Source organism: Arvicola amphibius, chromosome 2 (assembly GCF_903992535.2).
Source record: "Arvicola amphibius chromosome 2, mArvAmp1.2, whole genome shotgun sequence".
Lineage (NCBI taxonomy): Eukaryota > Metazoa > Chordata > Mammalia > Rodentia > Cricetidae > Arvicola > Arvicola amphibius.
In genome coordinates this window covers 170,525,905-170,538,058 of record NC_052048.2, presented here as the reverse complement: position 1 = coordinate 170,538,058, position 12,154 = coordinate 170,525,905, and the positions used below count along the sequence as shown (strand labels likewise).

General features: G+C 39.7%; 1 protein-coding gene across 2 annotated transcripts in view; it reads left to right on the top strand.

The window, feature by feature from the left end:
- Positions 1-9,475, top strand: part of Aass (aminoadipate-semialdehyde synthase) — a 62,848-nt gene extending 53,373 nt beyond the window's left edge. For both annotated transcript variants that reach the window (XM_038318493.2, XM_038318492.2), the window contains 6 exons: positions 767-934; positions 3,291-3,386; positions 4,833-4,948; positions 5,561-5,649; positions 6,126-6,302; positions 8,379-9,475. In XM_038318493.2, coding sequence (XP_038174421.1) covers positions 767-934; positions 3,291-3,386; positions 4,833-4,948; positions 5,561-5,649; positions 6,126-6,302; positions 8,379-8,497 — 765 coding nt within the window. In that variant the 3' untranslated portion in view covers positions 8,498-9,475. The remainder of the gene's footprint in view (positions 1-766; positions 935-3,290; positions 3,387-4,832; positions 4,949-5,560; positions 5,650-6,125; positions 6,303-8,378) is intronic.
- Positions 9,476-12,154: the final 2,679 nt, after the last annotated feature.

Here is a 12,154-nt window from a genome sequence, read left to right as displayed (position 1 = left end):
AGAAGAGACATGAAATTAAGAAAAGAATATTGCCATTGCTATCAGAGCATACACGCCATTGAATGCTTGCTTGACGCTATTAGCTTACACAAAAGCAAAGCAAAGCAAAACAAACAAACAAAAAATTCCTAATGCAGCATAATACTATTTTAACCACAGGCAAGAGTCAATTGAAAGCAAGACTTTTGTTTAGAAAATAACGTGTATTAGAGATGTGGGATTCCCCTCTGTATGCTATGAATATGTTTTACTACCATTGGTTATTAGAGAAACTGTTTCAGCCAATGACTTAGTAGAGTAAAGCCAGGTGGGAAATCTAAACAGAGATACAGAGAGAAAGTAGATGAGGTCAGAAAGACACCGTGTAGCTGCCGAAGGAGAAAGACGCCAGCCCCCAGCCAGAACCTTACTGGTAGGGCACAGGTTAATAGAAATAGGTTAACTCAGATATAAGAGTTAGCTAGAAATATGTCTAAGCTGTTGGCCAAACAGTGCTGTAATTAATATAGTTTCTGTGTTATTATTTGGGTCTGGGTGGCAGGGAAATAAAAGAGCAGTCTCTGCCTACAGATTAGGATTTAGAAGTCTGGGGAAAGCCTGGCAATTTATTTCAGGAGGAACAGCTTGGCTAATAGCATGCTAAATGTTGATCGTGGTTTCAGTAACATTTTTCAAAGCTCTGTTAGTTTTGTTTGTATAAGTAATGCAGATAAGCCCAGAAGAAACAAGCTGTTGTGAACTCCAGCTATTTTTCACTCTTCCTCAGGTTGTGAATGTGACAGGGGGAGTCTCTTTTCTTGACTCTGTCACATCTATGGATTACTTCCCAGGCCTGAACTTGGAAGGGTATCCTAACAGAGATAGTACAAAATATGCTGAAATTTATGGGATTCCATCTGCCCACACGTTGTTGAGGGGAACACTGAGATATAAGGTAAGTGCTATATTTCAAACACTGTCAAAGACCAGCTTTTACATAACTCATACATTCCAGAGTAAAAGCAAGAGGATTAGAATTATTAAGCAAAAAGAACAGAAATATAAGGGAAATAAGAGACAGAAACACAAAACAGCATCGGGAGGGACAATCAGTGAATATTAAATGCTGAATTCACCTGCATTTATTTTTCACATGCTTTTATACACCAACACAAAAGGGGAGAAGAAGGTAAAAGACTGCTTTAACATGACACAAAGGATAACCAGTACAGTTACTTGCTTCAGTACTTGAGACATCAAGCCATTAATTTTTTCCTGAGTAAAGTCTTTGATGTCTTGGGCAGAAATGTGTGGTGAACACACCCTAGACCAAGTATCCTAGGCAGTCACTCCTTGTGTCAAATTTCCTATTTTAAATGAAGGAGCACAGGAATATGCTTGAATTTTCTGACCTTTGGTCAGGATAGAGCCATTCCACCTCTATGGGCCACTTTAATGTCCAAAACACCAACTCACCACATCCTAGGTCAGGATATCTTGTTTTGTAGTCAAACCTGTTGTCAACAATTTCAAAAAAGCAAAAATAAGCTCAAACTCTGTGACCTTCAGACAAGGTGAAACAGGCTCACATCTGTGTATATTCTGACCAAACACATTGCTAGTTTTGATGTAAGTAATATATATGCTTATTTTTCTTCTAATAATTAAAATGAAAAACCAGTTGGGTTTTTTTCAGATATTAAGTTAGTTATTATTAAGTTAGTTACTTGACAATTTCATACTTTTATATAATACATTCTGGTTACACTTTCTCCTATAACCTTTTGACCCCTAGTCTCTCCATCCCTTTCTATACCTGTCCCTTTCCAAGGTTTATGACTTAGTTTTGTTGTATGACCTGTTTAGTCATACAACAGGGCTATTTGTCTGATCATTGAATTGGTACCATCCCTTAGGGAGTCTGGCAGGCTTGCCATTGGGTATAAACTAAAGGTAAAGACTGCCCCTTTTCTTGACTCTACCCATAGGAAATCATTAAGCAATGAGCACCAGAGCCTCCTAAGTTTCTTCTTCACCCTTGCCTGGCTGCTGGATGTATACATGCTGCAGACTCCCTCAGTTGTTGAGCATTCATAACTGCAATTCCTGTGTATAGTCTAGACTACGGCTTTTCTCTACCTTCTCCCTGTACTCCTGCTTTTACACTCTTTCTGCTTCCTTCTGCAATGTTCCATGGGATAATATAAATTTCTTGTTTGGGACTGAACACTCAACTGCCACTAATTCTCAAACTCCCCATACAGCTATTCTATTCTGTTTTCAACTCAGTTCCCTGGGGGGCGGGGAAGCTTTTTTTTATTAAAGTGTTAGGAGACCCAACTCAAAAACATGAATTTATTGACTCTTTAGGGATTGGGAGCAGGTAGGAGGCTAACTCTGGGTGTAGCTGGATATGAGTGCTTGCTTCATTTCTCAGTCTTGTAAGATTACAGTGCTCTTAGGTTCCCCGCAGTGCCAAGTTGGTTCCAGTTTTCCATTAAGGCCTATTAGGTTCAAATCCATTGTGAGTGACAAATCTGCCCCTTTGTCTGATAACTAAACATATAAACTTTGTCTTGTTGATTGTGATTTATGTATCTTTTATGTCTTCAGAGCTTACGATAAGTTAGCAACATTTGAAACACATCGACTGAGGCTGGGAGAAGTGACAGGGTTAGACGGACTTCCTTAATGCAAATCTGAAATGCTTTCTTAACCACAAAATAAGGCTTCAGTTGATCACATTTGAAATGTTATGAGTATGTTCAAAATGACAAAACCAGGTAACAGAAAAGCATGGCATCCTTCCTCATACTCTATACATACCCAGATCTTCACTATAGGATGGGTTTTCTCTTTTAGGGGGTATGGATTATCGTCCCTTCCATCACAAGAAAGCAAAATAGATAGAAGTTAAGCCAATAGAGTGCTTTCCTGGCATGCACAAGGCCCTGGATGTGATCATTAGCACTTAAAAAGAAAACAAAGCAGTGTAATAAAGACTAAAATGTGACTATTCTATTAAATAACATTCTGTTAAACTGCATTATAGGATTCACCACGAACTTAGCCCTTAAGCTTCCAGAACGTACCATACAATATAGTACTGAGAAAATAAAATATGACCCATTTACAAAGTCTTTTATGTAAATCAGTTGAATTATGACATTGTTAATAGCAATGAAGATTATTTCCAAATAGGTTATAAATATAAAACCCTGTATAAAAAAAGCCTTCTTTAAAAAATAGCTAAAAATTCATTTGTCTTTAGAGGAAAATATTCATTTGCTGACTATTAATTCTTGTTTCAGGGATATTCCAAAGCTCTGAACGGATTTGTAAAGTTAGGTCTCATCAACAGAGAAGCATATCCTGCCCTCCAACCTGAGGCCAACCCTCTCACCTGGGTGAGTAACTCCAGAATTGTGCTGTCTGATGTACACAAGCCTTCTGAGATGGCCAGTGAGCTCCATTTTGCACAGACCTCAAGAGAACTCCAGAGCATCCCTTCTGTGACTGATGTACACTGATAAGTTCTTGCAAACATCTCCTCCCCATTCTGCACTTGGGGAGGATGGAAAGTTGATGGGCTAACATGCCTGGCTGATCTTGCACTCACTCACACACTCACTCACTCACAGGACCCCCATCCCCGCTCCCACCCCCAGCAGCCCTGGAAGGAGATGCCTGGCACTCACTCACTCACTCACTCACTCACTGACTCACAAGACCCCCACCTCCCCCAACCCTGCATCCCTGTAAGGAGATGCACTCACTTTGCTTTTGCAGTCTGGAATTTCCCAGCTGTATAGGTCATTTGGCCCCACTGATGTGTATTTGGCAAGATGTTGGTATGAGTCTTGCCAGTCCTCTCATTGGGCCATTTATGATCGTGGGTATTAAGTATATTACTGAGTTTTAGGCATTTCTGTGTCACCCCCACCCTGGTGTCTTAGAGTTGGGCTGGAATTTAGGACTAATCCATTGAATGTGAAGTAGAACTCCCACTAGTGGCTTATATTTAACTACCAGCTGATTGAGGGGGGGTGTCCTAGCTCTCCCAGGATGCTGTTAGTTAACTTGCAGAGCGCAAGTGACAAATGACAGACCTGTTGCTCAGCATCAGATTAGAAACATTTTAGACTCTGTGGACCAAGCAGTATCTGCAGAAGAATCTAGTGCTGCCTTAGACAATGCATAGGCACACGGGTGGGTATACCTTCCAGTGAACTTCTATTTTATAAGCCAGGCAGTGAGCCACACTGGGCCTGGGAACCAATTGGTTGACTTGTGAACATAGCCTAGCTCTCTTCCAGGACCCTGGAAAAGGTTTTGTTTAGAAAGAAGAAAATTCTATGACCACTCTTTTAAGTGTTCTTTTGAAATTTGATTCCCTGCGAGGTCTTTCTCATCTATTGAAGCTACAAAAGAACTCTGGTTGCTACTGGCAACCACGGCAGTAAGTCCCTTGTACTTTAACCTGCTCCAGATTGGTTGTTAGAGGGGGTGTGAGGGGTGTATGTGTCTGGGGGATGGTATGGGTGAAATGAGTGATGGGAAGATGACACATGACCAGGATGCGGAAGATACGTGACCAGGAAGTGTTTGTGTGCTTCCCCTTTTCAGCATTGATATTTTTAAAAAATTATTGTTAAACATTGTTCTGGCATCCCATGCATCGGTTACATATAGCTATGCATGCATTCATATTTATACATTTCTACACATATATAATTTATGTTTTAACTTTCTATTTCGATTATTTCTAAGAAACTTTTTGGGACTTATTTCTCAGAAAACTGATGTGTTATTTCTCAGGGACTTAGACTTCCCATGTTTCTTTTCCCAATCAGAAACAGCTCCTGTGTGACTTAGTTGGGATTTCCCGCTCCTCTTCATGTGAGAAGCTTAAGGAAGTTGTCTTTACAAAGCTGGGAGGGGATAGTACCCAGCTTGAGGCTGCTGAATGGTATGTACTCATCTTTTCATTTAGATCAAAACACATTGAACCAATGATTAATGACCTAGCCATCTCTGGCCAAAGGAAGGCATCACACACTTTGTATTTGTCTTTGATTAATTAACTGTTGATTAGCTAATTGATGCTCTTTAGTTGGCCTTAGAGAGATTTAATATATTGTGTATATTGGGACAAAAACTAGACAAGTGAAGAAACCTGATAGCAATTATGAACTGAAAAATGTTTATTTTGGAGCATTTTCTCATTCCATTTCTGGATAACATGGGATTTCTCTGGGTAATCCCCCACGGACTGCAGAATATTCATTCGTGTGACTATGGTACATTATTCATTCATGTGAGACGACGCATCTGTAAATTAACTCTTAAAATGTCATTCAAAATGAGTTTGCAATATATCCTCTCTGCTCTGCTCTATGAAGCGGTGTCTCAGGGACCTGGGGAGATTCTGATGCTAAGGCGCTCCCATTATTATCAATTTTCGGTTCAGGTGAATCTTAGAACTTGTGAGCTGACTCGTAAGAGCCCAGGGGCTCTTCCCCACTCCCCAGAGAAGAGCATGCAGAGACTGTGAACTAACAGCGGCACTTGTGTTATTTAGGTTGGGCTTACTGGGCGATGAGCAAGTCCCTCAGGCCGAGTCCATTGTGGATGCATTCTCCAAGCACTTGGTCTCAAAGCTCTCCTATGGTAGGTCATGGGCTTACACTAAATATTGCTGAAGAAGAGCCCCAACACGGTTTGGCCAAAGGATTGGTTTTGAGAGCAGCATCCATGCAATACAAAGGGAGAGATTTGAGAGGAGGGAACCAGCACTGGGCAGAGGCAACAGGAGAAAAAAATATTAGGAAATAATGAATTCAGGAGCCACAAGAAGGAGAAAGAATTCTGTATTTAATGTATCAGGCAAATACCAGAGCAGTATTTTGGGGAGCAAGTATCTCTCACTTGTCTCATCAACCAGACTACTCGATGCTGAGGAAAGGAACATGGTCCAAGTTTCCATTTCTTTGAGGTTTTCACTGATCTTCGGGTAAAATCATCATAGGTAGTCATCTAGTGATGATATGTAATTGGATGGGAAGCATCTAAGAAGGGCAGAAAGGTAGACCACAAACAATGGGTAAGTCGCAATGATGATTTAGAATGTTTGCGCTTATCTCAAGGTCCCAAAGAAAAAGACATGATTGTGATGCGAGACAGCTTCGGCATCAGACATCCTTCTGGACACTTAGAAAAGAAGGTCATTGATCTTGTGGTTTATGGAGACTTCAATGGCTTTTCGGCAATGGCTAAAACTGTGGGGTTGCCAACGGCCATGGCGGCCAAAATGTTGCTCGATGGTAAGTCCCTTTTTCATCAGGGCTGAATCTGTTTCCTCTCCCTTCAAGTCAGCCCGTGTCTGGAGAGCAAATGTTTTGCACTACTGAAAATGAACAGTCTTAGAGGAACCTGGATGGGGGCCACACTATAGTGAGGAACGAGATTAGGCCCTGTCATGAGACCAAATTTTTACCCAGATCAGTCACAGGACCTCAGAATGATGGAATAGATATAGCTCAACACCTGTGGGTCAAGGTCTCCTCCTATTGAACATGGAAAGCCAGCTTGTTCTGGTGGTGTCCTCAACCCCTCTGACTTCAAAAATCCTCTCTTTTCATTTGTACTTTTAGTGAGTGGTTGCTCTGAGTTGGCAGACGGTGTTCATTTGTAGACCATCAGGGCTATAGACTGTGGTTTATTAATTCTCGTGTCTTAGCATATTATCTATACTGAACAAGTATTTCTCATGTGCTCCTTGACTCACAGTGGAGGTTTTTTATTGTGAATAGTTCTTGCAAGTTGAAAGACAAGGGAAGATGCATTAAATAGAGCTGGAAGACTGACAAGCATAGTTCAGCAACACAGGCCCCTGGAGAGTATAAGCTGCCTTCTTTAGTGACCTTCTGGTTGATTGGTATCTGTGACTGCCTGTTACTTCCCAGCACCATGGAACACTGTCATAAAGCATATCACTAGCTTTGACAGAACTCAAATTTTAAGTAGAATTTATTCGTAATGTTTTTTGCATCACTTACAAACTATGAGGCCAATCCTTTCTTTCCTTTATTCTCTCCTACAATACATCCTGACTGCAGTTTTTCTTACCTCCGCTCCATCTGGTCCCTTCCCATCCGTTCCCCACTTCCCTAGATCCATTCCTCCTTTTCCTTCCAGAAAGGAGCAGCCCTTCTAAGGATATCAAATGAACATAGAATAACAAGACACAGTAAGACTAGACACAAGCCCTCATATCAAGGCATCCAAGGAAGAGGAAAAGTGTCTCAGGAGCAGGAAAAGGAGTCAGGAACAGTCCTACTTCCACTGTTAGGAGTCCCACAGGAACAGGAAGCTACACAACTGTGACATATATGCAGAGGGCCTAGCACAGACCCATGCAGGCTCTCTGATTGTCAGTTTCTGTGAGCCCCTATGAGTCCTGCCTAGTTAACTCTGTTCTTATGCTATCCTCAACCCCTCTGGCTCCTAAAATCCTTCCTTCCTCTCTTCTGCATGGTTTGGTTTCCACGGCTCTGCCTAGTGTTTGGCTGTAGATTTTTGCATCTGTTCCCACCAGTTGCTAGATGAAGCTTCTCTGAGACAATTGAGCTAGGCACCAATTTATGAGTATAGCAGAATATCATTAGGAATCATTCTATTGCCTTTTTCTTGGTCAGTTGTATTTGGTTCTATCCTGGGTCTCTGGGTTAACTGACCTCTGGTCCCTAGTCACCCCGGCAGTGCTGGGCATGGGCTCCCTCTCATTGTGTGGGCCTCAAGTTAGACCAGTTGTTGGTTGGCCACTCTCACAAGTTCTCCGCTGCCTTTCCCCAAGTACATCTTTCAGGCAGGTCAAAGTTTTGTGGCCAGACTGGTGTCCCAGTGCCACCACTGGAAGGAAGCCTTCCCTGGTTATAGTAGATGTATATTCAGTGTCCCCATCCCCCATTACTAGGAGTCCTCGATAGGGTCACTGTCATAAATTTCCTTCCAGGGAGTTTCCACTACACTAGGTTTCCAGATAGTCTCCCAAATACCCACCCCCTCCCCAGTCATCTCTTCCCCCTCCCCACCTTGTGCCTCCTGTTCCTATCTCCACCTGCAGCAGTCAACCTACAAAATCTATTCTATTTTCCCTTCCCAGTCATGTATGCCCCTTGAGCCCTTCATGTTACTTATCCTCTCTGGGACTAAGCTGGGACTTTCTGTAAAGAATTTCAAATTTTAATTTTCCATGTTCTCCCTTCATGGTCACATATAGATGGAACACCTTTGCTTCAGAATACAATACCATTTGGCTCTGGTGTTGGATTCTTGACATGGAAATGTACGTTTAACATTACCTTTAAATTGAAAATGGAAAATCTGTTTTCTTTTAGGTGAAATCAAAGCCAAAGGCCTCCTGGGGCCATTTACAAAGGAGATCTATGGGCCAATATTGGAGCGGATTAAAGCAGAAGGCATTGTATTTAACACACAGAGCACAATCAAACTGTAAATGGGCCTTTATTTTTCTAGGCATCACAGATGTCAACTTATGTATGATGAACATGCTTGCTGACGTGTTGAAGCATACGGCTTTATGTTTTGAGCTTAACTTACTCAAAACGTGAAGTGTATGCTTCGAGTAAGTTAATAGAATGGTGTTTTTGAAACTCAAATCTCTAGTTTAGTAAAACGTTGGGGGTAGAAGATGCCAGTCATTACAAAGACCTTTAATGAGTCTACTGTGTATTTTGTGTGTATGTAAAAGTGATTGATGATCATAGTTTGTTAATTTATTGCACTTCTTTTTTTCTTATAAGAACATGTCATCAGCAATTGTGTACTATTCTTTTTGCCAGAAAAATTTCATGTAGTTATATTTTTGTATTTTTCAAATTGATTCTGCTAGATGCCTTTAAACGACAAACAATTGCAGAAGTACTGTTTCATGCCTTTTGTAAAGTTGTGATCTATTTAGTAAATTTTTTTGAAAATAATTTTTCACAAATTTTTGGAAAAGAGAATTGATACAATAAATTCCCAGTCCTTTTATTGGAAGCAGAGAAAGTGCTTGAAAATCTCTATCACCCTCCCATGATAAAAGCAAAACAGGGAAACCCACCACAGAACACATACAAAGCAAGAGTAGAAAGGAAGGCCTTTATAAGGGATAGCCATGGAAAACCCACAACTTGTATCAATGTAATGGCAAAATGCTGAATAGTTTTCACCTAATACCACAAGTAAGGCAGGAATGTTGATACTTGCCACACTTATTCAACCTGTACTGAGGAGTTAGGGCATGACAATGAGGCAATAAATAAATAAAAAGATAGGAAACGCGAAACATCTCTACTTGAAAGAAACAAAATACACTCTATTTGCATAGACTCTCCAAGAACTGCATAGGAAATCCAAAGACACAGTAAAAATAATGCAAAAGAAAACATTTGAATTCATAAATCCAGATAAACTTGAGACGCAGAAACTACTTGCAGCAATTGCCTTTCTGTATAGTATGAACCAAAAGTGGTTTTAGAAAAACATCAACATTGTCAAAAAGAAAAAAAAGGTAACAAGATTGAGAAGTCAGGAGTGACACACATTTTTATGCTCCATCACCTTTTTCAAAGTGCGCTAAGACAACTCAGTGAAGGAAAATACTTTCTCATCAAATGATTGAAAACATGGATAATCAGAAGCAATGAGGTTGGATAACTACCTTATAGCATATGTAAAACTGACTAATGATGGGTCTAAAAATTATCTAAGAAGGAGTTAACATTGTAAAAATTTTAGAATAAAATATAGGCATAAATCTTTATGTGTTTGAATTAGGCAATGGTTTATTAAGTAAATGAAACAAAAATCACAAAAATCAGAAGAAAAAAATAGACTAACTGATGTAACAAAAAGTCAGAACTTTTGAGTTTCCAAGGAAACTGCTGAGAAATAAAAACACACTTCACTTCCAAATAACCCATAAGATCAGAATTTTTTATAGTCATTTTTTTTTCCAGAGAGGACTATGTAGCTAGAATAAATACATAAAGAACTGTGATAATTCAGCATGAAAAAGATAACCCAATTTTAATAGTGTTCAGAAGTTTGGAATTTGTAGTTTCCTAAAAAATATACAAAAGTCTAATTGTATGGAAAATGAAAATTAATTCTACAGTGAGTTACTGCCTTATACCCATGAGAATGGCAGGAATCAAAAAGATTACACATATAACACATGTTAATGCAGATGCAAAGATGTTTAAAGAATTATTGAAGGATAAGTGAGAATGATGGATGCAAATAATTATAAAAACCTGTACTTGGATATTAATAGCAATACTATTTGTAATATTCCATCAGTTAAGAAATGAATACATTAAATGTGAAACACCCACACCATGGACTATTGCTCAGGAACAGGAAATAAGGTATGCATTATGTACGATATGGATGAACATTGAAGGTACTCTGTGACACAAAATGCCACTGACTGTGTAGTTTCATTTTGTGACATCCAGAAAAAAACACCTCTCTCTATAGAGAAAGATGTATAGTTACCCAGTGCTGGAAGAATTGAGATGAAATGGATCAGATACCATGGAATGACTGCTAATAAACCATTTAACAATGGCATAATTCTGAATATACAAAAATCAAGGACTTATACACTTCGAGTGTGTAAACTATGATGTATACATATATGTACACATATATATGCATATACACATATGTATGGACATAATCTCCAACTTGTAAAAAGATTGCATTTCAAGTAAGATTTATTTGCTTCTTTATAGAATTAGCTTTGGCTTTAAAACTCTGTTGAGTACCCATCTGACTTTTATTATGTGTTTTCCTTATGGAATGTGAAACTAGTTCCTCCTCTGAGGTAATCTACTATAATACATGGGGTATATGACAAGAAAATATCTGGTGCCTATCGTGGAACTAGTTCTTGTAGACCAGGCTGGCCCCGAACTCACAGAGATCTGCCTGCCTCTGCCTCCCAAGTGCTGGGATTAAAGGTGTGTGCCACCACCATTATAATGTTTTCCTTGTTCTAAACTCATGAGACAGTTACTTGGTTTTGTAAATAGTACTGCTTCCTTTTTTATAGGTGATACTCAGGGTGGTTATACAGGCTAAAGAAGATGCCCATCACATAGTAGATGCTCAAAAGCATTGTATTCTCCTCCTTTTCGTGCATTAGCATTTTTCCTTTGAAATTTATGATTTTAACTTTGAAACACTGTCCAGCCATTTGGAAGAATGATCACCAACGTTTGGAAGAGGCCTCAAAGATTCATGCTATTCAAAAAGATGTGTTACATATTTCATAGGGAGGAATTTAAAATGATTGTAGGGGTGAGGGCACCACAGTAACTGGCCAGCCTTCTAATTCTCCAAATGAGAAAATGTGTGTCACTGAGTGAAATGACTTGCTTAGGTGCTAAGTCTTCATACTGAAATAATCATTATCTGAAGATACCCTAAAGAGTGTCTTTGTAATTCAGTCTCTTTTTGCACATGTATGTGTGATATGCATGCAAATTCACGAGTGTGTAGACATGTTGCTGATGCTTGTGTGTGCACATAGGGGCCTGAGGGTGATATTGAATGTCTTGCATGATTACTCTCCTTAGTACTAAGGTAGCATCTCTTACTTGAATCCAGTGCTTGCTCATTTTTCTTGTCCAGACAGATAGCTTGCTCTGAGATCTCCTGTCTCTGCCTCCCATGTGCTGGGATTACACATGGGCCACCTCTGCCCAGAATGTGACTTCAAAAGCTTACAGGGAAATGTTGATTGTTTTGCAGCAATAAATACTAGTAGCTGAGATCTCATCAAATGCCTCCTCCTGCTCCTCCTCCTCCTTTTCCCTCATCCTCCTGGTAATTTTTTTTGCCTTAGCAATCTTTCCCAATTTTTTATTAGCTAGATAAATGATAAAATGCAGCAGTGAATCCTAAATTGTTAGGTAATTAAGAGATTTTGTCTCTACCTTTAAGTTGCTGTGATAGTAAGAGAGCCTTCTAGTTTTGTTGATTGGCAATGCCTATGAAATGAACAGATCACACATAAACCCTAGGGCCTAGAAGGGCTTGGTGAGGCGGCATGGATACTGCTGTCGTCTTTGAGTGACAGGGATTCGAGGCTGTTGTCAAG